This window comes from Mustela nigripes, chromosome 18, assembly GCF_022355385.1.
Source record: "Mustela nigripes isolate SB6536 chromosome 18, MUSNIG.SB6536, whole genome shotgun sequence".
NCBI lineage: Eukaryota > Metazoa > Chordata > Mammalia > Carnivora > Mustelidae > Mustela > Mustela nigripes.
In genome coordinates, this window is record NC_081574.1 from 2,765,427 (window position 1) to 2,793,396 (window position 27,970).

The following is a 27,970-nucleotide window of genomic DNA, read 5'->3' on the forward strand; positions in this document are numbered from 1 at the left end:
TTAATATTTTTGCAACTATTTATGATATTCTCTGATTTTTACAAAATTTTAATGAGTCCAATAGCTAGTATCCTTCTGACACTGTTCATTAATCACATGCGTAAATTTTATCTATTTTTTCATTATTAGAGTTCCAATTACGAAAATAAAACACGGTAATAAAAATAAACAGAGAGCGAGAAGTCGGAAATCTCTTCCCTCCCTACAGCCTGCCAGTCTCCCCCGCTGAGGACACTAGAGTTACAGTTTTAGAGAACGCCTGCTTTCCATCACTTTCTGGGCATATCCTATGTATGTGCTGTAATTACATACGAGTATGTGCTCCCATGTACAACAGGCATTATCCTGTGACTCGCTATCTCCGTCCTCCAAGAACGTTGTATCATTTCACCTTCTTAGCAACAGAGTAGAATGAACAGGCCGCTCTGAAATCCCACAATGCTGTAGAAGTTGACCTTTCTACTTCTCCGCAGATCCAACAGGGTGGAGAAATTACCATGCTTTATTTGCATTTTCCTGAGCCCACATCAGAGTGCCCATATTTTAAAGCGTTTTGGGGTCTGTTGTCTCCTTCTGTGAGCAGCCTGTATGTTTTTCCCCCACAGATCTCATGTCTTACATGTGTCGCTGATTTCCCTCCACCCATTTGTATGATAACATGATGTAGAATCATGTATGGACAGAGCAATTATTTTCTGTAGTCCGATCCTTTCGCTTTATCTCTTTCTTTAAAATAGAACTTTTAATTTGTATATAGTGAAATCTGTCAATGTTTTCCAATAATTGTGCCTAAACATGCAAGTTGATCAACATCATTTATGAAACAAGTCATCCTTCCTCATGGACTTGGAATAATTTCAACCAATTAAGTTCCTATACAGGCATAGATCAGGTATTAGAATGCCTACACCATATCACTCATCTATCTGAATATTTTTGCACGGACTTCATATTAATTAAAGGTGATTTTGGAGATGCTTTGGTCCCAGAGAGAGCCCTTTCTTATCATTCTTAAAAATATATGTTTCTAACACATTTATTAATTTCTATTAAGAATACCAGTTATTTTTAGACTTTATTGAAATTAAAACTCTATTTGTAGATTGATTGATTATCATATGACCTCACTGGTATGAGGAATTTGAGAAACAAGACAGAGGATCACAGGCGAAGGGAGGGAAAAATGAAACAGGATGAAACCAGGGAGGGAGACAAACCATAAGAGACTCTTAATCTCAGGAAGCAAACTGAGGGTTGCTGGGGGGAGGGGGTCAGGGAGAGGGTGGCTGGTGATGGACATTGGGGAGGGCATGTGCTATGGTGACTGCTGTGACGTGTGTAAGCCTGGTGATTCACAGACCCGTACTCCTGAAGCAAATAATACATTGTATGCTAATAAAAAATTGTAAAAAAACCAAACCCCTCGAAAAAGAGATAGTAACTCGTGGTTACCAGAGGTGAGTGGAGGAGGAGAGGGAATCTGATGAAAGTGACCAAAAGCCACAAACTTACAGTTACAAGATAAATAAGTGTTCATGATGTCCTGTGCCATAGGATGGCTAGAGCTACTACTGTTGTATGATACACAGAAATAGTGGTAATAGAGTAGATCCTAAGAGTTCCCGGTACAAGAAGAACTCTGTTTTTTCTTTTACTTTTTTGTATCTATATAAGCTGCACTTATAGTGGTGATCATTTCACAATATATGTAAGTTAAATCATGATGCTGGACAGCCTAAACTTATATGTATTGTATGTTAATTATATCTCAATAAAATTTGGGGAATAAAAGAAAAAATAAATTCCCCCCAAAAAACCCCTCTATTTCTAGAAAACTTGTATATTTAAGTTTCATCCCTACCACTTAAAAATGTACTAAGTGTTCCCACTTATTAGAGTACTCTTTTGTATCCCACTGTGAACATCTAAATTTCTTTAAGATAAGTCTTCGGGGAAAAAAAAAAATCCTTCATATCTCCTGTTAGATATACTCCTGAGAGTTTTAGGGTGTGTTGATATTACACTTCTAATATGTCGTATCCTTTGTGGATTTGCCAAACATGACCATCTTCTCTTTCTAATATTTACAATTTATACCATTTTTTAATTATTGTATGAGTTAATATCTTCTGGATAACATAAGTAACATTTCTGATACTGAGAAAGTTGCTCTGTTCTTGATTTCATGGGATTTTTTCTAATACTTTGCTATGAAGTATGATGCTTTCTATAGATAATTCACTTATTTTATGGTTCTCTGTAAGCCACACCTACAACTACATTACAAAATTGTTGAAAAAATGTTATGGTGAAATATAATTTTTTTTCATGGAAACAGTGTTATAATGTGGTTATAGTTACGGCCAAAGGGCAAATCCCTTATTTTGTTTGCAAATGAACACAAGCAACATCCTTGTGTATCTGGTTAGTGTAACTGCACACAGCCTAGCACCAAGTTGAGCAATTCAGTGGGATCATGAAGAATGTTACTTGTCTTGAGACTTCCCAGAGCAGATCTGTGCAGGGCGGGGGAGTGGCCGGTATGGCCAAGACACCACCTGGGGATCTTCCGAGAAAACGCTTCCCAGTCCCCCCGGGGAGAGCGGCCCCCCAGAGGTGGGAGCTCAGAGGGAGCAGTGCAAAGGGCAGATGGCCTTTGGATGCTTGGACCTGGTCCCGAGGAAAGCCATGTCGGAGGATGTACAACACACACACTCACTCCCCTGGTTCACATGCTATTTTCAACAATTGCCACATGGAGCATACGTGCAGCGCAAAGCTCCCTACGTTTTGGTGTTTGGGCACATGGCTGAAGGCTGCCCCATACCTGTTAATGCTCTGTTCTAAACAGATGCTCTGCCTCCTAGGAAAACACGAGCTAGGTAAATTTTAAGCATTACACGGAAATATTTTTAAGGTGTACAACTTTTCATATCACACTGCCCTTTAAAATACCAGATACCACCCAAACAATTTCAACATTTCCACGTCTCTGCATTCCATTCTGATGTCCTGCTTTGTCGATCTCCACCTACCGTCACAGCTGGGCAAGGCATGGTTCCACTGGTGGTTCCGCTCACAGATCAGGGGCTCGTCATCACTGAGCGTGTATCCTGGATCACAGCTGAATGTCACCGTGGATCTGATGGCAAAATTACTGCCATGCCGATGCCCATTCACGGGGATCCCGGGGTCGAGACAGGAGTCCGACTCCAGGGTCACACCTGCACACACAGAAAGAATGTATTACATACGGAAATTTGCAGGTTTCTAGGGAAAAATAATAAAACCTTGTTCCATACACATATAAAATATTCTGAGACATTATCAGACATGGAAAATTATTCAGGTAAATCCAATAATCCCTAAATGTAAAATAATAATAATAATAATAATAATAATAATAATACATTTTCTTATATTTGACCCTGTTTTCCTGTGTAGAGAGATACCTTGTTAACTGTTTACCAGATGACATGTAAGTAGTACAACACAGAATAACCCCTATGTCTGAATGTTACTTCTCTTCATTTGAAAACCAGGGAACTGTACTACATGAAGCCGGTACTGTCCCGTGTTCTACCCCTAGCCCTCCCCCCTTCCTGTTGTATTTTATGTTCCAGTTCGATTTTGGCAGTCATCACACTTCAGCTTTCATAGATATGCACACAGGCACCCAAGCCTACACACACATAATGCAAATTAAAACTGCACTGGATCTGATTTTCTAAAATTGCATTCCATACAACCATGCATTTTTCAAATTTGCACTTAAGTCAGCCACTTTTGAGATGGCTACAATTAGCCTATGCTAAAAGATGCTAAAAAGTAAAGTGCTATAAAAAGTCAAGTGATTATGATTATGTCATTATAAGAGTTTCTTTTCTTTGTCTCTGAGATTTGTCTTTATTTTTAGAATATATACTTGAACAGATAAGGAAAATGGGACCGGGGAAGAAGATGTCATTGCGATGGTTACGTATTCAAAGAAATAACAATGACTTTGCTAGAGCTATACACAACTCTCTCAACAAGGCTCAGAACATAACAATTATGACCTGGGCTATGGGTCAAAAATCTGAAATCATTACCAATATGAAAACTGCCTAGCTGTCCCCCTCATGATCTTTGGAATAACACTTCTAATCATCGCATAACTTTACGGAAGTCGGAGTTACAAGTACCTTATCTTAATCCCTCTCTCATTGAGTCAGATACATGATATACAACTGCAGGTGACTTTTTAAAATAAACAATTAGTGATAATATTTCTTCATTAGTACAGCAAAATGGATTCCATAGGCACCTGATCCCAAGGAGGACAGCTGAGACCCTGCTGAAAAATGGGCAGTAAGGAATGTGCCTTCCATGAGATGTCTAGCCCCTCAGAGGTCACCTATCAACCCTGGAATTTCTCAAGCGCTGGGAGTGTCCTTATTGTTCACAGCATGCCTGGGGTCATTAGGACTTCAGGCTACCCTACACTGAGGGGCAGCTGGAGACAGAGTTCAACTATGCAGCCTGTGATTCAATCAACGATGCTTCTGTAATGAAACATGGATGGAATCTTTGGACATAGACACTTCAGTGAGTTTCCCAGATTGGCAGGACTTCACACCGTCACACGTTGTGGCTAGGAGGACATCATTCATGACTCCAGGGGGAGAAGACAAGCGGAAGCTGCGGGTCGGAACTCCTTTCCAGATTCCATCCCATGTGTCTTTCCTTTGCCTGGTCTAACTTGGATCCTTTTCCATAATGAAGGTGACTGTGAGTGTAACAGCTTTTAGTAAGGGCGGAGTCCTTTTATCTAACTATCAGAACTGAAGGGTCTTTGGGCAACACCCTGAACTTGCAGTCAGTTTTGGAATTAGCAAAATAAGCAGATTTTACCCTTTGCAAATCTGTGTGCTTAACCCCAGAGTTTGGTTACAATGGGTAAAAACATGGAAGACCGTGGCAGTGAAGATTTCCAAAGGAAAAAATAAAACAATGACGAGAAAAAGCAAAGTGAAAAAAATACGTATGTAGCACTACTTTCTCAAGAACTTTTTCTTAAATACTCTAATTCCCTAAGAGATAACATGTGCTTACTGCCTAAACAGCAGGATGTAATGGCCGTGACTTCTTGCAAAGCACAGCGGCAAAGGCATGCGTGCTTTCCTTTCCTGCATCAGATACAGTTCTGCCAAAAACAAGGTGGGCGTCATCTGTCCCCAGACCCTCCCCTGCTCCGCTCCCCTCTCTTGCTCTCCCACCACACACACGTTCATATTCTAAGGTAATGTTTATAACCTCTTCCATCACCGTCGGCAGTCATACTGGATATATGCCGTTTCCAATGGGTACATAAGAATTAGCAAAAGAAGATGGATTAACAAAAGAATTCCCTCGAAAGAAGCTTTGTCTAAGAGATGGAGGGGTCCCCACATCCCTGACGGACCCTTCACAACATCATTCCACTTTGTCCAATGATCCCCAGTGACCACGAAACAACACGCTCACAGCAGCGACAAAATTAAGAGGGACGATCACTTCACGTGACGCGAGGATGACATATTAGTGAACAATATTCCCAATGATATTCATAAACTGTACGCACACTTTGCCCCACACAAATGTGTAGGGGAAAAAAAGAGAAAAAAACATCTGAGGAAACCAAAGCATACAAATAGAAACACGGAGTTCTGGACACGTAAAACGGAACTAAGAAATAAATACCATGTTGAAGTGAAAACATTAATCCATCATTCGCTCATTCATTTTTACAAAACAATGGACAGAAATATTAGGTTGTGGAATGTACAGTTACCATATTCCTTTGCATTAAAACGTATTAGAACAGAGGGTACCCGTGAGGAGAGCAGTTGAGTGGGACAACTGTGACAGACCTGATGTCTTTATTTCTCTGGAAATGCACCATATGCAGGGATTTCAAAACAAGATGGCAGCAGGGAGACTGCAGGGCCAAGAGGGTGACATGGCTCGCTAGGACCAGACCTTCAAAATGAACTAAGACCAGTCTGTAAGGACAGCTGCCAATTTACGTTGAAGGAAAAGTGCAAAGTACTTTGAAGCAAGCGTGCCCCAAGGTATTGCTTCCAGCAATCCCCCTCCTCCTGTCCAGCGCGGGTGACAGAAAGAGGAGCTAGCATCCGGGGATTTGGCTGAAGCTTTGGATCCAGGAGGATTCCTCCCGGATCTTCTGTCCTTGGAACTTAATAGGACGATGCATTTTTTGACACTGGCTATGTAAATCCACTCCTGTCCTTTGGCCCCAAAGACGTGACTGAATAAACTTGCTCTCCATTGAATAAGAGAAACTGATGACTTCGAAGCCTTCCAGGCACAGATTATATTAATGTACATTTGATATAAGCAAAGTTCTGCTTAACTACCTGTTTTAATGCGAGCTCTCATCCCAGGAAGGGGATGGACAGTCTGAGTATCTTTCATCTCCCCATGGTGGTCACTTTCCACAGCCTTTGCAGGATCTGCACTAGCAGTTACAATCCCATTTTACAGAGCAGGAAACAAGCCGAGAACTTAAGTGAATCGGTCATGTTCAATCATTCCCTGGGACTCACAACTCAGCCCCAGCCGGCTCTCTCCCTCGCTCACGTGGGCATGCGTGCCCGTGCCCACAGCACGGCTGATTTCCCAACGGCATGGCATCCATACCCACTACATCCCAATCAGCTTTCCTTTTGATCTCAAGAAATATCATTAAATCTCAGAAACGAATCTGCATGTGTATATACACACACTCCACACCTACAATCCAGAAAACACACTTCTGTGTCACTCCAAGTTTTAAAAATTACACTGTGCATGAATTGCACAGCAGGATATAAACAATTACATGCGGTGACTCCTGCCTCTCTCTTGAAATGTTTTTAAAAGATACCTTTGAAAGCATTTCCCAAAAAATGCTCTAAAATAAGTGGAAAACATCCATATACTTGAGACATCTGTTTCAAGGCTCTACAAACACACAGAGCGAGCACATGATTATTCTGGGGGATAATACAATGACTATTACATCAAGGGACTGTAGCATATTCCTTATGAAAAGTAAAGTTCCTTTATGAAAAGTAAAGTAATCATATTCCTTATGAAAAGTATCATATCCCTTATGAAAAGTAAAGTAATCAAAGGACAGGCTGTAATTAGACCCTGTATTTATAAGATCAAGGATTCATAAGACTCAGCCCGCAGAACAGAGCTACAATTCTAGGCAGGCTCTAAGGAAAACATTGAAAAAATGACTTCGGCCGTCTGCTTTACAATTTAAGGGGAACGGAAAGTAGCACTGTGCACAGTAGCCCCGGTCACCTTATGCCACCGCCGCAGAAAGAACTCGATCTTGAAGGACTGTGGCAACTTCTGCAATAGGTAATGTGTGTAAAGTAGATTTTCATGTGCCCATGTGGGCATGGAGTAGTACCGTTAATAATTTTTTATTAAAGCAAGGAAGGTGTACAGTGCCCAACATTTAGGACAAAGTATGAAAAGGGGACAAGCTATATTATTATTTTCAAATGGCATAAAGAATGTGATATAAATCATTTGCATCATGGACAATCTTTTTCTTTTAATGTGTTCGATGAGAAATCACATTTGTTTTCTAGTATTTCCAATCTATTGGCTTCTGAACAGATTTCGTCAAGGAATACTAGAAATGGTCAACATTTTAGCGGGGTTGGCAATGCGCATCTTTTTTATGTTCTCTTCCCCTCTGTCTGCTTCTCCCTCTGCTCTCTCCTCTTCTGCTCCACGGTGTCCCCTGCACCTCCTCTCCGCCCACCTGCCCGCAGGTTCTCCTCCACCCTGGAACCCCTGAGTCAGGGCTGCACCTGCCGTGGCCTGCCTGGGCTGGGTCAGACACCCACTGCCACCTTCATGCCACCCCTGAGAGGACGTGACAGAAACCCAGAATTCTGCCTGCAGCACAGGCGTCCTGAAGCGCCGGCTGGACGGTGAACATGGGAGCCTGCATTCTGCCAGGATTCCCGGCTGACGGCTAATGCACAGCCACCTTGGAGAAAGACCCCCCCCCTCAGCACGCTTTCTAAACAAGCATGACCGCCTGAGCCGGCGCCGGGTCCCTGTTCCTCAACCGCCGCAGCAACACGGAGCGTCCCAGCCGGTCTCCGGCATCTGTCCCGGTTCCAAGCCGGCAGGTAATGGCTACGCGCAAGGCCGGCCGGCAGGTGCCGGGTCTTAGATTCCAGGCATTTCCAGACTCATTTCTTGACAAAAATGCCATATCCTGTTTTTGCCCATTTCCTTGTTTCTCCCCAAATACAGAATAACTGACAAATCAATCACGGTGACACCAAGTCAAGCTTCAGGGTGGTGTTCCCGGGTAATATTTTCCTCATATACTTTCTATATTTCCCTACAGAGGAATTCACAGAATGCTGGGGCTTCTGAAAGGACCATTAGGACTTCCTAATGTAAAAGTCAGCCTGGGGCTTTCGACCTGTGTCCCTTCCAAGAGTGTGGGACACTTGGATGCTATGAGGACCTTACCCAACCCAGCCACCAGCGATGGCTCTGCGGTCTTCTGGGACTACAGAGCTAGTTTCCTGTTCTTCCTGTCAAGGATGAGGGGGAGGGATCCTAGACCTCAAGGGATCAGAAGTGTCCGACAGCCACACAATTATCACTCCACCGCAAAGGCACCAGCTTGCGATTACTTTCATCGTCTTTTACTGACACCCAGAACAAAAAAAGACAATGAGGACTGTGGCCTGAGAGTCCACCCCAGGCTCTGGACGCACGCCTGGCTAGGGCCCAGGTCTACTGTCACACACTGGGGAAATGGAAAGAATCCTGAAATGTCACACAGTCATTCGTGTACATTGTAACAATTATTGTTCCAATTATCTGTATAAGATATTCTGTTAGTAAGGATGAGAAGCTAAGTAACATCGTGTGAGCTGACTTCCTTTCATTCTTCAAATCCAGAAAGAATGAGGAGGAACAAACCATTTGTTTAAACCAGTTCGGTGAGCAAATGTCATCAGCTTCCATGACCTGCCTGTAGGCTTACGACACATTTTTTAAAAAAATTCTGGAAAAAACAAGCAAACTAATCTATGGCTACGCAATGAGGGAGAGGAAAGAGAAGAATGTTCTAGGGTTTCTCAGGGCTAGAAAATATTTGTTATCTTAGGGTTCAACCACCTGGGTCTTCAAAGGCCAAGGAGCTCCAGACTTAAGAACTGGGCTGTGCCGGAGGGAATAAGTATTTTGGTCATTGGTGTGTAGAAGCTTTGCAGATCCGGATGGTTTTAACGTGCACACATCTCTACTCCAAAGAAAAGTAATGACGTGAAGGGACATTAGAAAGGAATGAAATATGAAAGTCTCTGGTTCTTAAACAGTATCCTGAGTCTAAAAAATATGTTACTTTGAAATAAAAGTTGCATGTATTTGAAGTGAACCTAATTGAATTAAATTTGAAATTGATCATTATACCAAGAACAGTCAATCTTCTTGCTATCCAAACAAGTGTAATGTGACTTTTTTCATCAAGAAGTACACACAGACTTCTACACGTGTATATGCATGTACGTGTGCGTGTAACCCCATACATGAGCAAGTGAATCAGAGAGATGTACATCGCAGGCCATGGATCTGAGCTTCTGCAGAGGCCGGCACGAGTAGCAAGGGGGCGATGACTGGACAGGAAGGCAAGAAGAAAAGTATGATTAAACATCTAACATGCTAGATATTACCTCGTTCCTCAGCATTTGTGAAACTGTGTGTGTGTGTATACATATACATATGTGTTTGTATATATATATATATATTTTTTAAATAACACTGAAACTTCATTTTGCTTGTTTTGGAATAAGACTGTGAAAAAGAACAACCATAAAAACCTTGAAAAATAGGTTTTTATTCCCTTAGATCCAGTGTTAGCATGCATGCACCCTTCTTTTTCACTTTACTCTGAAAATGAAGCATTTTCAGAGGGCATAGTGTTTGTTTTCATTTTTTAAAAGATATGATTAACTTATTCATTTGATTGATAGCAAGCAAGAGCATGGGGCAGGAGCAGGCAGAGGGAGAAGAAGAAGCAGACTCCCCACTGATCAGGGAGTCCAATGCGGGGCTCAATCCCAGAACCCTGAGATCATGACCTGAACCAAGGCAGACACTTCTCCAATGCAGCCACCCAAGCGCCTTGGGTTTGTTTGTTTTAATCGGCTGGTATAAAACACGCATTGCCATTGTGAACACCCTCAGCTGTATTCCAATGGTGTATCTTCTGACATATTACTATAAAATACCCAAAAGACTCCACCCCCAAACTACTAGTACTCATACAGTGATTCAGTAACGTGGCAGGATAAAAAATCAATGCACATAAATCAGTGGCTTTCTTATACACTAACAATGAAAATACAGAAAGGGAAATTAGAGAATCAATTCCACTAACTATAGCACCAAGAAGCATAAGATGCCTGGGAAGAATCCTAACCAAAGAGGTAAAGGATCTGTACTTGAGGAACTACAGAACACTCATGAAAGAAATTGAAGAAGACAGAAAAAGATGGAAGAGCATTACATGCTCGTGGATCGGAAGAACAAACATTGTTAAAATGTCTGTACTGCCTAGAGAAATCTATACCTTCAATGCTATCCCAATCAAATTAACAATGGAATTTTTCAAAGTGCTGGAACAAACAATCCTAAAATGTGTATGGAACCAGAAAAGATCCTAAATCACCAAAGAAATGTTGAAAAAGAAAAACAAAGCTGGGGCATCATGTTGTGTGATTTCAAGCTATATTACAAAGCTGTGATCACCAAGACAGCATGGTACTGGCACAAAACAGACACATTAACCAGTGAAACAGAATAGAGACCCCAGAGATGGACCTTCAACTTTATGGTCAAATAATCTTTGACAGAGCAGGAAAGAATATCCAGTGGAAAAAAGACTGTCTTTTCTATCAATGGTGCTGGGAAAATTGGACAGCTATGTGTAGAAGAATGAAACTCGACCATTCTCTTACACCATACACAAAGATACTCAAATTGGATAAAAGACCTCAACGTGATGCAGGAGTCTATCAAAATCCTAGAGGGGAACATAGGCAGTAACCTTTTCAACCTCCACCACAGCAACTTCTTTCAAAACAAGTCTCCAAAAGCAAGGGAAACAAAAGTGAAAATGTACTTCTGGAAATTTACCAAGATAAAAAGCTTCTACATAGCAAAGGAAACAACACAAAACAGGGAGACAAACCACAGAATGGGAGAAGATATTTGTAAATGACATTACAGATAAAGGGCTGGTCTGTAAAGAAGTTCTCAAACTTAACACCCAAAAACCAAATAATCTAGTCAAAAAATGGGCAGACAACATGAACAGACATTTCTCCAAAGAAGACATACAAATGGCCAACAGATACATGAAAAAATGTTCACCATCATTAGCCATCAGGGAAATTCCGATGAAAGCCACATTGAAATACCTCCTTACACCAGTTAGAATGGCAAAAATTGACAAGGCAAGAAACAAGTGTTGGAGAGGATGTGGAGAAAGGGGAACCCTCCTACACTGTTGGTGGGAATGCAAGTTGGTGCAGCCACTTTGGAAAACAGTGTGGAGATTCCCCTAAAAGTTAAAAAATAGAGCTACCCTATGACCCAGCAATTGCACTACTGGGTATTTACCCCAAAGATACAGATGTAGTGAATAGAAGGGCCATCTGTACCCCAATGTTCATAGTAGCAATGCCCACAGTCACCAAACTGTGGAAAGAGTTGAGATGCCCTTTAACAGACAAATGGATAAAGAAGATGTGGTCCATATACACAAGGGAATATTACACAGCCATCAGAAAGGATAAATACTCAAAATTTACATCAACATGGATGGAATTCGAGGAGATTATGCTGAGTGAAATAAGTCAAACAGAAAAAGACAATTATCTTATAGTTTCCCTTATTTGTGGAACATAAGGAATAGCATGGAGGACATTAGAAGAAAGAAGGGGAAAATGAAGGTGGATAAATCAGAGTGAGGGATGAACTATGAGAGACTATGGCCTTCTGGGAAACAAACTGAGGATTTTAGAGGGGAGTGGGTGGGGGATAGGTTGGCCCAGTAATGGATATTAAGGGGGGCACAGATTACATGGAGCACTGGGTGTTATACACAAACAATGAATCATGGAATGCTGTGTCGAAAACTAATGAGGTACTGTGTGGTGACTAACATCATAAAAAAATTATAAAATCATAAAATATAATGACCTGATCTTCTAATTTCAGAAGCTAAGGTTAAGACAAATTTGTATTTATGGAAACAGAAATGTAAGCATTTCACATTGGGCAGGATACCCTTCACAGTCATATTTTCGCAATCATTTTAATAGTTTCTAATAATCATTTTAACTCCTGCTCACACATTTTCAAAGCAATAGTCACATGTCATTTCATGAGGTCCAGCTGCATTTTAATTTCTCTGCTGTCTGTATTCCACGTCCCTCTCCCCAGGGACACATGCTCATGTGAAGAAACCAACAGATAAGAATCACGTTGGCCCTCACCATATTTTCCCAGCAAAGAATTTCCCTATGCTATTGTTCAGGAGATACAATTGTAGCGATCGCCTCTCTGGCCAGGAGCTCAATTTCTCATGGTAGAAGTTTATCATAAGATCTTGTAGTGAATGAACACACTATTTAATTATTTAATTTTATAATAAACATACATTTTTTGGAGTTTTAAAGTAAAAACCCACAAGCTGCTCTCTTATTAATAAGAAAAAGTGATTATGATGATGCAGTGCTGACAGAGGCAGTGATGGTCAGGTGCATGCCCGGGACGCAGGCAGACGTGCGTCTGGAACGCAGACCAGTGATGGCCAGCGTGCCCTTCTGACTTACTCTCGTAGTGAATGAGGAAGCCCACGCTGGAGCGGCTGTTGTCAGTGGTGAACAGCAGGTACATGAAGTGCCCCGTGCTGATCAGGAACTGGGGAGCTTGTGTTCCATGGTACTCTCCGATCAGCGGGGACGAGTTGGCGGGCCCATCTCGGACCTCCAGAGTGTCATAGTTGACTTCCGTCTGAAATCTGTGAAGATTTGTATCCAGTCAGAAAAGTAAAGCTGCATTAACTTATAGACATTCCCCAAATATCTTCATTCATTAATTACAAACTGAGGTGTATCACTATAAATAAAAGATTTACAGTTTTACAAACTTAAAAAACACCTGTGCACAAATGATACTAAAGCATCAGTTTTTCCAGAAGAAAAGGTATACCCTAAACCACCCCAGTATTGAATACTCAGTCATGCAACATCCCAAACTCAAAAAACTGCAGTCTTTAGCTCTAAAATAAAAATACGGTGAACCAGGTTAGTGTTTAGAGAGATGAAGTAAAGAAGGAAAAAAGGAAGGAAGGAAGGAAATAAGGAAGAAAGGAAAGGAAAGGAAAGGAGGGACTTACATTAAAAAACACCGATTAGTGAACAATCATTACACATTTTCAAAATCTGTTTCACGATCCCCTGTTTGGCTTGATCACACATATCCTGAAATGCGCACATGAAGAAATATAATCTCCTAAAGGAGGAGAGTAATTCAAAATACATGGCAATACTTTAAATACTTTTCAGGGAAAAAAAAAAATCCTGTGTCTTTTTAAGCTGCATTAACTCTTTCTGGTCCCTGGAAGAAGAATCAGCACATTCCTGCTTCAGAAAAGAAATGCTGCTTCAGTGATCGGAACAGCTTCCAGAAAGTGGAACTGAGATAATTGTCTAAATGGGCCCAGCTCGTCCTCCAAGAGCTAACCCGGTTTCCGAGGGTCCGGCTGCGCTCTCAGGGAACAGCCTATGCCCAGGGAGCGCCTGATTCACTCGGTGACTTTCAGACTAAGACTTCTGTGGAAGCCTGGGTCGTCATCCCCCACCCTCTTCATCCAACAATGCTGATGGAGAGGAAGAGCGCGGGCACACACAGGCTCCCCAGCCACACAGCTTGTAACCACAAGACAGGTGCACAAAGCGTCGGGCTCTGCCCTGGTTCTCACTGGATTGCGTAGACTCCTCTGAGAGCAAATGCATGACGATGCCATATTCTTGCAACGAACTTGGGATGACCCTGGGGCCCGGATCTTCCACAGAGAACTGGAAACACCGGTCACTTCCCCTGACCACGGGTTCAGCTTTGGGGGTCCAATGGGGCAGGTTTTCTTCTTTTACCTTTGTAAAATGTCCTCTACAGACCCTGTGGTTTCTCAGTGATCTGAGCTTAGATTTTTTTTTAATTTATTTTTTATTTTCAGCATAACAGTATTCATTATTTTTGCACCACACCCAGTGCTCCATGCAATTCGTGCCCTCTCTAATACCCACCACCTGGTACCCTGATCTCCCAACCCCCACCCCTTCAATACCCTCAGATTGTATTTCAGAGTCCATAGTCTCTCATGGTTCACCTCCCCTTCCAATTTCCCCCAACTCCCTTCTCCTCTCCATCTCCCCTTGTCCTCCATGCTATTTGTTATGCTCCACAAATAAGTGAAACCATATGATCATTGACTCTCTCTGCTTGACTTATTTCACTCAGCATCATCTCTTCCAGTCCCGTCCATGTTGCTACAAAAGTTGGGCATTCATCCTTTCTGATGGAGGCATCATACTCCATAGTGTATATGGACCACATCTTCCTTATCCATTCGTCCATTGAAGGGTATCTTGGTTCTTTCCACAGTTTGGCGACCGTGGTCATTGCTGCTATAAACATTGGGATACAGATGGCCCTTCTTTTCACTCCATCTGGATCTTTGGGGTCAATACCCAGTAGTGCAATGGCAGGGTCATAGGGAAGTTCTATTTTTAATTTCTTGAGGAATCTCCACACTGTTCTCCAAAGAGGCTGCACCAACTTGCATTCCCACCAACAGTGGAAGAGGGTTCCCCTTTCTCCACATCCCCTCCAGCACATGTTGTTTCCTGTCTTGTTAATTTTGGCCATTCTAACTGGTGTAAGGTGGTATCTCAATGTGGTTTTAATTTGAATCTCCCTGATGGCTAGTGATGATGAACATTTTTTCAGGTGTCTGATAGCCATTTGTATGTCTTCATTGGAGAAGTGTCTGTCCATATCTTCTGCCCATTTTTTGATATGATTGTCCGTTTTGTGTGTGTTGAATTTGAGGAGTTCATTATAGATCCCGGATATCAACCTTTTGTCTGTACTGTCATTTGCAAATATCTTCTCCCATTCCGTGGGTTGCCTCTTTGTTTTCTTGACTGTTTCCTTTGCTGAGCTTAGATTTAAGAGGTCTTGGTAAGCATGAAATAAATCTCAGTTGAAAAATCTGTGCTACATTTTTCACATCTTCTTTCTGAAGCAACAGTAAGGACTCAGAAAGTGCCCCTCACAACAGCGGGAAGATTCCCAGGGGAGCCTGGGAGAGGGCGCTCCAAGCGTTTCCCACTATTCGGCAACTAGATGCACTTTGTACAACAATAACAACAGTAGGGTCTCTTATAGTTATATTTACAAACACATGCTTTATTAGGATGTCAGCCCTCTGCTGGAGACAGAAATCTTTAGAGTAGTGTAACAATCACAAATGCCTAAAAATGTCAGAAATACAGGCTCTTACAGATGGAATTCAGCAAAGTATCACAGTTCCCTAATCCCTAAAGCTAGAGAAAAATTGTATGTTTCTGTTCAGAAGTGTGAACAGAAAACAGTGTGCTCAACACTTGTACCAAACCAGGATGTAAAGTCACAAGTTTTACTAATTATTTACGCTTGATGTGATGCCAGGAATCAGGAAGGGCTTTGCTCTTCCCCCTCTCAATACCAGAAAGTTATGAAAATTAATAAGGAACCCAATGTAATCTACTGGATATTACAGAGTTAATTTTTTCCTCAATGATTAAGTTTATATGCAAGGATCCATTCTCCAGTGTAATGGATACACAAGCCACAATTTTAATTTTCTTCTGGGAGATTATCCTACTGGAGATTATTATGTTACCAGACGTAATAAAATGAACAATAACTTCAAATACAAATAGTGCTAAATGATAATGTGACTCCCACTAAAAATCTTCCTGTATATATTATTATTAATAGAAAATTAGTGGAAAACAAACAAAACAATATAATAGTGTTAATCTGCCTTGAGACATTATAATATCCTGAATATTAAAACCCAAACTCTTTTAGTCAAGAAGAAGTTCATTGTTAGAGGAAGCTTAAAATTGTTCAGAGATTAAACTTAAAACGCTAAACAAATATGTTTCCTTCTATTTTAAAGCAGGTATCTTTCTGAAAACACTTCTGGCTGTTAATCATCAAGGTGATTTTATTGCAGAGACAAATGGAAACACATTTTATTATGGAGAATTCAAATTGCATGATTATTTTTAATAGTATTGAATTCATGGGGCACCTGGGTGCTCAGTTGGTTAAGCTCAGGTCATGATCCTGGGGTCTGGGATCGAGACTCGCATCAGGCTCCCTGCTCAGTGGGAAGCCTGCTTTTCAGTCTCTCAGTCCCCCTGCTTGTGCTCTCTCACTGTCTCTCAGATAAATAAATGAAATCTTTAAAAAAATGATTATCGAATGCATTATCAAATAGCCAAGCCACACCACTCCAGGGATAGAACCACTCACAGGTCACTAATCTGTCACTCACAGGTGTGGGTTCTGCAACTGAAACATCACTAGAGCAAGAAAACATTTTCCTGGGCTCTTCCAAAAGGCACCTCAGGGACACCATAGGCTTCCATTTGCAATCAGAGTGTATTTTAGCCACAGGTCCAAAACCCAGAGCTGGACACGAAGGCCAGTATTTGCGAGCTCTGAGGAATAATGATTAGGGACTGCCAGTATCTGACCCAGCCTTTGGAGAGGACTTAGCTGCAGCCGTAGAGGGTAAAGTTCAAGAAGAATGAAACATTATCAACCAAAGGCCTGTTTCTTCTGAAGAGAACTCCTTTGGGAAAGCCAACCAGGAATCATCCTATTTCTAATCCTCACGATCCACTTAAGTAAACACATTGGACAGGCATGGGTCTTCAGGTCCAAGTTAAGAAAGGGAACATCTTTTTCTTACCTATCAAAAGTTATTTTGATGGAATGTCCTGGTTTTGCTTCAATGATCCATTCACAATTTAAAGAATCTTTATAGTACCCTGGCCATCCTGGAGGCAAAATGAGTCCGCTGGAAGCTGTCAGGTGTCCACCACATGGCGCTGAAAGAGAGTGCAGGTGTCAGCAGGTCCCACCGAGTGCACGGGGACGCCCCCGGCAGTGCCCATGACCGCAGGAATGCGCTTGTCCTCACGGACTTCACGTTTTCAAGTATTCACGCTAAACGTGCTCTCAAGTAAACAGCATTTATTGAAAGCAGAGCACATCTATCCCTCATCCGACATCCATCATCAGCCCACAGCAAAGCTCCTAGGATCCAAAAAGGTCAGGGTGTACGTGCGAGATGAATGACCCCCATAAACTGTCACATCCAACTGTCACAACGGATTCGTGAGAGCACAGCCCTGATATCCATACTGCATATGTGTGTGTGATTCCACAAACATCTACTGATGAGCAAATTAAATTGCTTCACATCTGAATGGAAATACCCTGCGGGGTGTGTGTGTGTGTGTGTGTGCATGGGCAGACACATTTCAGTGATGTGTGTTCTGCTTATGCACTCTGCATGGTGTCTGTTTTATTAACATGATTTGCCACCTACATGAAAGTAAATCATTAGGGAATGTTACAGAACAAAACAAAATTTCCTAATTCAATAGACAGAATTAACCTGCATCAGTCCATTTGAATAATCCATGATTATAAAGAAGAAAAGAAGTTTCAAGAAGGTATGTGCTTGGTGCTCAGGTAAATGGGTTTTGCATTTCTGTATAAGCTATATAATTTTTAAGTACTGACATATATTTCACATGTTTTTGCCCAGCCACATATTTTTTCAGATTTTCCTTCTCAAAGTTCTTTGCCATCTTTGTAATCAAATTTGTAAATCCATTGATAAGAAATAAAACATACAAATGTCCCGAGTTAAAAAAAAAATCATTTTTGAAAAAAATTATGCCTTTTATGGAGATATACCCATAATGTGTTAAAATGCTGAGAAACTGTACACGATTTCAAGCAGGTTTTGTTGCTGAAGAAAAACATCTGACAGAGAAATCTATAAAGGTAATCATAGTGGCTTCATTTATAATGGAATAATAAAAGAAAAAAGTAAAAATGTATGCAGAGTTTATGACTACATATTAGAAGGGCACTAATACATTTGAAATAATGTTCCGAGATTTTATTACTATGAGTAACTTTTGCAATTAGAACATTACATTATGCAAAGCAGGATACAAAATTATAATAAAGCATATTCTAAATTTTATTTTAAAAATTGTTCCAAGTAAAGGGGAGGTAGAATTTCAAAAATACGTTAATGGAGGAGAACACAAATGCCCACTGTGCAGATCATGCTTTTCTTGATCCAGTTTCATTTCTAAATCAGGTGGGCATTATGTCTATAGTTAGATATAACAGGAAATCAGAGTCATTTTTATGACCTTGAGTTCTTGAAGAAAACATTCATTACTTTAGCAATCATAATCTTAAAACAACCAATTTTTAATAATTGATTTTAGGAATTTTATTTATTTATTATTTATTCCCATTTTATAATTATTTGTATAATCATTGTAACAGTTATTCATATTTTAGCCTTCATTCCTACATTTCTGACATGCTGTAGCAAATGTTTTTTAGAATATGACATAAGCAAAATTAAACAATCTTACTTGTTTCATGTTTTACTATTCAGTGATACTATGTAAGAAAGGCCTATAGCAAATATAGATTTTTTTTTGTTAAATCTGCTATATGAGACCTTTCTAAATCTGTTTGAATTGCCTTATTTTTGTAAGCCTTACTTCCCATCTAAATACAAACTTGTATATTTCCTTCATTTCAGTAAAGGTTTTTAAAAATTTTGAGTTGTTAGATTTCTTGAAATGTGCCAGCATTGTCACACATCACTATTATTTACTAATATCTTGTCTTTTACATATCACTTTGTAATTTCGTGTGTGTTAGAATTTGTATCACTTTATCCTGATGAAATAGATGTTTTAATTGTTATATTCTCAGTCAACAGAATTAAACAAAAAAGTATGAAGTGATGAAGTCAGGTTTGCCGTATCAGCCAGCTTAGATTACATCGTGGTGTAGGAACAACTCCACAACCGTACTAGCTGTGATGAGACAGTCATTCCTCACACAGGCTACGTATCCAAGGGCTCCTTCCTTTTTCTTGGATACGTAGCCTGTGTGAGGAATGACTCTCTCTCATCACACAGAGAGGAATCTTTTGTAAGATTTTATTTTTAAGTACTCTCTCCACCCAACGTGGGGCTTAACCCACGGCCCCAAGATCCAGAGTCTCACACTCCACACACTGAGGCAGCCAGGTGCCCCTAGGGGCTCCTTTCTTGAGCTAGTCTTGTAGGAGACAATCAAACGTAGGTTCGTAAGTTGAATATATCACTTCCACTCATTCCTAACTGAAACAGTTTCCTCAAAGCCAAGGGGGCCAAGAAATGCCATCCTGCTTGGAGAAGACTCAGAAGACCCAGTGGACAGCACCAGTGATGCTCAAATTCCCCAGGGAAAGGAAGTGAGCCAGGTCTATAGGACACAAACTCCTTGATTCATTGAGTATTTGCACGGATGAACTACTTGATATTGTATTTCTAAAATAAGCTCATCTTGATTACATATATTTTTTCTATAGCTTTATGTTTTAATGTAATTATCTGGCTCAGGCATATTACACTTAACACTGCCTTTGTAAAATGGTACACGGGAGTCAGGCCGTTTTTGCGCTAGCTATGATCGTGTTCTCAGTGCTCAACTTCTCCAGACTTGGAAGAGAGAGGACTTCCTTGCACACCTCCCTTGCTTGTGTCTTTCTCTGCGTCCAAACTTTAAACTCTTCAAATCTCTTCTCAGGCTTTCTGTTTATTTACACTTTGCACTTCCATTTGAGTCACTGTGAATAATTTACATTTTGCTAGGAAATCACCAATTTCATTGAACATTGAAATTTGTTGCCATTGAGCTGATGATGCATTCTTGTACACTCATACACACACCCCCAATTAACTTGTGCTTTTAGTGACAATGAGCTGCACTGAAATTTATGGGGAGGCTAGAGGCAGAACAAATAAGTAGAGATAAATCTTTCCTACAGAGGCTAAAAAATTTATACACATGATGTGCCGGTATCCAGTAAATTCTGCCAGAAAAAATAAACATAATTTTTAGAGGAAATGATTTATTGTGAACCTTTTGCTCTTTATGTAAAGTTATTATTAGTAATAAGAACTTATTATTTTATTATTATGTTGAGTTATTATTTTTGTAACCATGGTTATTTTTCTTCTATTTTGTTGAATACCTATAACTGTCTTTCTTCCTAGTTTTTTTTTTTATCAGAATCAAAGAAGCCTTGTCTATCTTATTGATACCAAAAAAATAATTCACTTACATTATTCTTTCTAATTCTTGATTTTTATTAATATAACATTCTACTTTTTTTCTAACATTATCAAGAAGTTCCTTCACTTTTTGTCTTTCTGTTCGATATTGGGGCATTTGCCTCCTAACATAGGCTTCCTGTCACACGTTATCGTAGCAGAAAGGGCTCCCCCTCACAGGGTTTCTGGGTAGCACATCCCTTCAGGCTTGCAGCTTTACCACACGGCGTCTCCCAAGTATTTGTCTGTGGTTCTCTTCGTATCATACGTTTACACTGTACCTGCATATGCACGTGGCCTCGACCTTATGATCAATTAAAGAATTGATGGTAACAAGTAATACTTGAAAAAAAAATAAGGAATATGTATATACTCTAAGATACTTCCTTCTGTGTCTCTTCAATTAAATGTGCTGGTGCTACTAAATCTTTCCTTTCCCATTTGATTTTTTCCAACTAGATGCACATAATTCTGTAAGTAGCATTTCTGTTTCTCTTCACCAAAGACATCACTTGGGGTATCTAATTACTTGCACTATCAGATTATCTGTGTGTACTTTCTGAGACTCATCAGGGCACTATAATTGGGTTTTTCAGTACAAGTAAATTATTCAAAAACAACAACAACAACAACAACAAAAAACCTCTTTCACCATTTACTAGTCCTCTGTGTTAACTGTTTTCTGTGTTAACCCATAGCTGAGTTTTGACTGAACTTCTCTGAAGGTCTTTTCCAAATTTGAGAGGATGGCTCATTCACATTTAATAGGATACTTTCTCCTGGCATCTGACTTTATTAGAAACATCATCTGCCACTTCTGGGAGCCCTTCCTTTCCCCTGACCATGCAGAGGGACATACTTGCCCTGAGCCTGTAACACAGCCGCACAAGCATTTTACAGGGAAGCACACCCAGGATGCGGAGAATCATGGCCAGGAGAGAGCAGAGACTAGAAAGTACTGTCATTTGTTTCCCCATATGGTATGCTTGAGCAGCACCAGCAAATATGCACGCACACACGCTGTCATTACTATCATTGGAGCACCAAGGAGTGTATGTTTACTTATATGTAAAGGATAATGACCCCCTGTTTATTAACACCAGATACAATGTAACATCTAAAAGCTGTACATATAAAATATGTGATAGAGACAGATAGGGATAGAAGAGCTTCCCTTGAGCTCTTTCCCTTCAATTTGTCAAGTTCCTAGCCCCCAGTGATGTTCACCGCCCACCAATCTAAGCCCTTCCTGAAAGTGTGAAAGTGAGAATATCTTTATGGAGATTTAACATAGTCCTGACCCTTAGACGATGGACGCTAACTTTGATAGTTGGACTGAAGGGTAAGGGCGTGAGGCAGGAGCCCCTCCCACTGCACGGCTCCTCAGGTGGCCAGGGAGTTCATCAGATAGATCAGGTTCTGCCTAGACCGCCCCCTGGCAATGGTAGGTCGGTCACTCTAGAGAGGAAACAACCTCAACTCCAGGTTATATTTGACACATTATTTCTCTTAAATTTACTTATTCTAAAATGAGCACCTACTGGCCAAAGACCATTGAGAAAATAAAAAAATAAACAGTGTGGAAAAAAAATCACCCATCACTGTGACTAACATTTTGGTGTATATTTTTTTTTTTCAGGCTTTGAAAAATAATTATTATCATCATGAGATACTTAAATATATGTTTAAAGCGGCTTGTTGGAACACACGTGGTCATATCACCTGGTTTTTCACATGATAAACTATGATGATCATCTTTGATGTTACAATATTTGTTTGAGGTTTGTGATGATTTATCTAGCTCATTCTTTGTTGTTTAAAATTAAATTGTTTGCATCTTTGGTTTTTGTGTTTAATACTGCAGAAAGCATTCTTGAGGGAAAAAAATATTATCTTTTCAGAGTTGTTTGAATATGTCCTTACAACCAGAAATACGATTTATAGCTAAAAAAGTAAGAAACAATTTAAAACCCTTAATATGAATTTACACTATGATGCCATAATTTTATACCTTCAACAGCTTGTCCAGAAAATGTCAGTTATTCCTCAACCTTACCAATTATACATCTTATTAAGGTGTTCAAATATTTGCCCATCTGATAGACAAAAATGGTACTTTAGCTTTGCATTAAAATTAGTAATTTTTGCCCATTTGAAAAGACCACAGACTATATGTTGTAACTGTGTGACATTCCAGGAAAGGCAAAGTGACAGAGGTAGGGAAGAAATCGGTGGGGGGTAGGGGCTGGGTGCTGTGCGAGAGTGAACGGGTTGAGCGCAGGACGTTAGGGCAGTGAGACTGCTCTGTGTGATGCTCTAATGACGGATGCATGTCGTCATACGTTTGTCCAAACCCACAGACTGTACAACACCAAGAGTGGCCTAAAATGGAACTATGGACTCTGGGTGATAGTGACATGTCCCCGTGGGTTCGTCACGTGTAACTAATGAAACCGTCTGGTGGGGCTGTTGCTCGTGGGGGAGACTGTGCTTCTGTGGGGGCAGGGGACATAAGGAAATCTCTATACCTTCCATTGAAATTTGCTGTGAACCAAAAATTACTCGTAAAAAAAGTCTATTTAAAAATGTGTTTCTTGGTATTATTGGAGGTAAGTTTTTTATAAAGCTTTTCTTAGCTCGGCATGTATGGGACATTTTGATAGGGTGTGAATATATATTCTAAGTCACTAATTTTCATATGAGCAAACATTAGAGGTGATATGCTCCTTATTCTGCACGCACCCCCTGGCTTTTTTACACAGTTAACCAGAGTAGAAATGTCAAGAAGAAAATTAGTTAGGCAGTATTTACATCAGGTACCTTAAGGGCAATAAAACAGCATAGCTACTAAAAACTGTGCCATTGTTAGAGGCTGAATTATGTCTTTCCAAAATGTGCATTTTGGATTTTTCATTCCAGCACCTAAAGATGTGACCTTGTTTGGACGGAGGGTCTTTTTAGATGGGGTTAAGGTGAGTTATTAGCATGGCTCTGATCTCATGCGACTGGTGCCTTTACAAAGAGGGGACATCTGGAAACAGAGGTGCGTTCACACGGAGAAAGCTGAGATGATGCTCTGGCAGCCGTGCCACTCCAGAGACATGAACAAACCCCCAGAAGCTGGTGGAGAACCAGAACAGATCCTCCCTCGCAGCTCAGTGGGCACCAGTCCCGCGAACACCTTGCTCTTGGATGTCCAGCCTCCGGGACTGTGAGACACTCAGTTTCTAGTGTTTAAGCCTCCAGTCTGTGTGCTTTGTGACAGCAGCCCTAGGAAACCAGCACGGTCCCTTTGTTCATCAAGTCCGATGCGGACTTGCACAGGGAGATAGTGGCAAATGAGAGGAGCCGCTCACCTTCGCAGCGAGGCACCGTGGAGCTCCAGACGACGTTCCCGTCTTGCAGGATGCAGGTGATGGACTCCGACCCCTGCGTTTTGACAAAGCCGTCGTCACAGTGGAAGGAAACTGAGCTCCCCAGCAGAAATCTGTCACCGAAACGCCGTCCGTTTATGGGAATGCCAGGGTCATGGCACTCATTCTGACCAAACGCTAAAAGGAAAAACAAATGAATAGAAATACTTGAACATTAGGTAAGCGTATTCAAAAAAGAAAGAAACAAAACCTACTAAAAAAAGCCATTTATTGTTCTAAAGTTCAGTTCTACATTTATAGACCGATAATCGCATTAAACCAATAAGATACTGATACCTAGTATGACAGAGGGAAAAAGAATAGATGGCACACAGATATGTAAAACTGTCATCTACATGGCATTTCCCAGTTTGAAAGCACTTTCCACATGGATTAAGAAGAAACAGAAATAGGGCAGGGGCTGGAAGGGATTTGATTCAGACACATCTGGGTTAGAGGCCTGGCTCGTGTGTTTTTTTCTGCCCTTCGGCAGGCATTCTGACGATCTGGTTAGATATTTTAATTTACAGGTGAGGAACGCCGAGCCTGTATCACAGTGTTACTGCAATATTAAATGAAATAATTACTGGCACACCTAAGCACAGTGTCTAAGAGAAGTTGGCAACCAGTAAATTGTGATTTATAACTCACCTTTAACATTATTACATTACACTCCCTTAACAATGCACTGAAGTGGATGTTCTTAAATCCAATCTGGTTTGCAAATGAGGACCCTGAGACAAAGAAAAGTGCCCTCTAACCAAAACTCACTAAGTATAGCAAGTGCTGGTGTTCTAATCCATGGCTCCAGACCCCAAACGCCTCAATCCTTTTTACTGCACGATTTCTTTGAATGCAGGATGTGTGGATGGATGGGTGGGTGGAAATAGGTGTAGAAAGTGGGAGGGGGGAGGAGGGAGGAAAATGAGAGAAAGGAAAAAGGAACATGAGCGCTAACCCTACTCTAAGGCTGACAGAGACACCAGCCCAAATGGAGTGATGCCCCTAGGCTGGTGGGACAACGCTGTCTAATTGTGTTACTCCCATTACCTTACAGAGTGTCAGCCTGGACCCCACAAGCCATTTAAATAAATGGGGCCTAGAAGTGGTGCGGGGGAGGCTTGCTTACTGGTGTAAGTGATGTTGAAGCCCCTGCCGGTCGTGGAGTGGTCGGACTGGAACTCCAAGCGGACTATGTGCCCGCTGCTGGCCAGCTGGGAGGGGACCTCGTGACCCGAGAAGGTGCCCAGGACGGTGATATCAGAAATGCCGTCATCTTTGATCGCAAGGAAATCAAACTGCGGTTCCACGTCGAAATCGTTAAAGATGAGGTGAATTCTGCTTCCTGGTTCAGAAATGATCAGCCAGACACAGTTCATGTTGTTGCCGTACTCTTCGGGGTAATTAGGCGAGAGAATAACTCCGGATGACGCGGTGAAGTTGAAGAAGCAGGAAACTGTGAAGACACAGACACGTGTTCGTACCACTTTGCACATGGCCAAACAGCCGGCCACGTGGCGCTGACCGACGGCAGCCTCCTCTGAAGGCACCCACACCTGCAGAGCTAGGACCGTCCAACCGCTTTTGCATCGGTAATTCTACACCATGATATCCCTTCGCTCCCTAAACTGTAAATAGAATATTTCGTGGCACACACCACAACCAGAGCCCACACGTAATCGAGTATAAGCTTGACTCCAAAATTATCTGAGCCGAGGTCATGGAAACCTAGAGCAAATATTAGAATTTCTAGTTATAACTTTCTGCCTTCAGAAGAGCAAACACTAATATGATAAGTTATGTCTGTGTCTCGAGCAATTTCCAGAAATAATATTGGTTCTGTTTAGTCTTCTTGGATACCTTTTCTCTTTATATTTTATGTTTGCCTTTAAAATGCATTTTTTTCAAGTTATTTACGTATTATTAGTTATCGGGTAACAATAAAAAAAATCAGACCATATACTGGGTGGACAATATAAAAATCTCTTGGAACATTTACCTTTTTAAGAGCATGTACTTAAAATCAGTTTACATACACACACACACACATGCTGAGAGGGCACCTGTTGGATTATTTCTAGGGTGTGGCTTCGCTTTTCTATCCACACAAGTCCCTATTTGTCTTTCAGGTGACATGTTACATTGAGTCACAAAAAATGCTACATTAGTTACATGCTACATTCAGTTACAAAAAAAAAAACTTTCTTTTAAATCACCATGAAGTACTTTGTTTCTATTTGTTAAAACCCTGTACTTAGGAGGGCACCATAAGCTGAAGTCCCCCACACTCACAACTGGTGTTTCTGAGTTAGACATTATCAAAGCTATCAGGTCCATTGCCAGTGGGTGTCTCAGACCCTCCCACTTCAGAAGCTCTAGAAGGAGGCAAGGCTCCTCTGTGCATGGCCCATTCTTGCTGGCAGAGAGATCTCAGCTACAAGTTATGTAGGAGACGGAGCCATAGCATGGATTAGCTTTACCCGCGAGAGTGAAGCAGGGAAGTTGGTGCACAAGAACACCCACGCTTTGTTTGGTCAATGAAGCACTCCCCAAAGGTTCTGAATGCTTCCCCTTCCAAGGTGCACCTGCCCCTTTCCCTCCCTCTCCCCCTGCCTGGCAGTCGCAGGACAGAAAGAACAGCCCTGGCCAGCACAGTACTCACATACACAGCTGGGCTTGTTGCCAGACCACTGGTTGTTCTGCTGGCATGTGATCACGCGCTCTCCCACCAGCTCGAAGGCCGCCTGGCACTCGAATGTCAGCGTGTCCCCATGGAGGAAGCTGTTGCCAGTCCGCTTCCCGTAGGCGGGAACCCCAGGGTCCCCACAGCCTCCCTTTTCAATTTCTGAAAACGGGAAAGAAAAATGAACTGTGGAAAAAATACACAGTGAACTTTTTTTTAAACAATTGAGAAAGTGAGCAAGTTACTTTTTGCTGGTTTAGACTCAGCTTTTGTTAAAAGTTTCAAAAGGATGTTCATGTCATCCAGTATTTAATTACAAAACCCTGGGGGTGGAAACATGATTTAACTTGAGAAAAAGGTACTGAATTTATTGACTTCTAAGGGAGACAAATGGCCACGCAGATGTGTTGGCAACAGGAATGTCGGGATTTATAGGTACGTGTTCCTGGCCCAGGCACCCCCTACCTGCTGTCCAGGATTTCTGCAATGGAAATGCAAAGACCAAGTGTGTCTGAATCGATCTGTTCTTAGATGTAAAGAATACAAGTAAGATTGTTCATTCACTACTGCGTATTTAAATCAATAAATCCATTTGAATATTCTTCCCCTTAATGTTAAAACCCATTTATGAAACAAAATGGATAAATTAATGGTCTTCAGCCAGGAAGAAACTATGCCAAGTCAAGCCCCTTTGCCTTAGAACAGGACGGACACAAATGCACCAAAACCATCCATACATTTCAACATTTGCTCTGTCTTAAATGCTAACCACACAGAACGTATTAAGAAAAATGCTTCTTGTGGATTCATATAAAAAATATGTTTGGAGGGCCAGCTATGTGTCAGACTGTGTCCTACATAATGAGGTTACTGAGCAAACAAGACACAATTCTCCCACTCATGGTGCTTACATTGTATGAAGGGAACAATAAAATTCTTTAAATGTATATGATTTCTGGTCACCATAGGTGATTTGAAGCAAAATGAAGATGTTCAAAGGATTACAGAATAATGGATGAGGGAGGAAACAGAAAGTATAACTCAGCCCTGAAGGAAATCTGAAATCAGCCCCTGCTCCAGAGACACCAGCCCAGTGTGGTTGGAGCTTGTGGGTGGAGGGGAAGTGAGATCAACCAGTTGATATCACAATGGCATCAAGATTTTCAATAGACGGGTATCATCACATCTGCTTTCTTAGGCAGATAGCAAAAGAAACAAAAGCAGGTTTTGGGTAACAGGTTTGGTGCGCTCTGTTAACCGGATAGGCTATCAGATAAAGAAGGCGACCCTTACGCTAATGATTCCAG

General features: G+C 41.1%; 1 protein-coding gene across 1 annotated transcript in view; it reads right to left on the reverse strand.

Moving 5' to 3' along the window:
• The window catches only part of CSMD1 (CUB and Sushi multiple domains 1), a 1,942,714-nt gene that overhangs the window by 360,806 nt on the left and 1,553,938 nt on the right, over positions 1–27,970 (reverse strand). Inside the window, exons 13-18 of the mRNA XM_059384481.1 lie at positions 26,643–26,825; positions 25,110–25,436; positions 23,924–24,118; positions 17,114–17,252; positions 12,915–13,102; positions 3,036–3,224 (exon numbers count right to left, since the gene is read on the reverse strand). Coding sequence (XP_059240464.1) covers positions 3,036–3,224; positions 12,915–13,102; positions 17,114–17,252; positions 23,924–24,118; positions 25,110–25,436; positions 26,643–26,825 — 1,221 coding nt within the window. The remainder of the gene's footprint in view (positions 1–3,035; positions 3,225–12,914; positions 13,103–17,113; positions 17,253–23,923; positions 24,119–25,109; positions 25,437–26,642; positions 26,826–27,970) is intronic.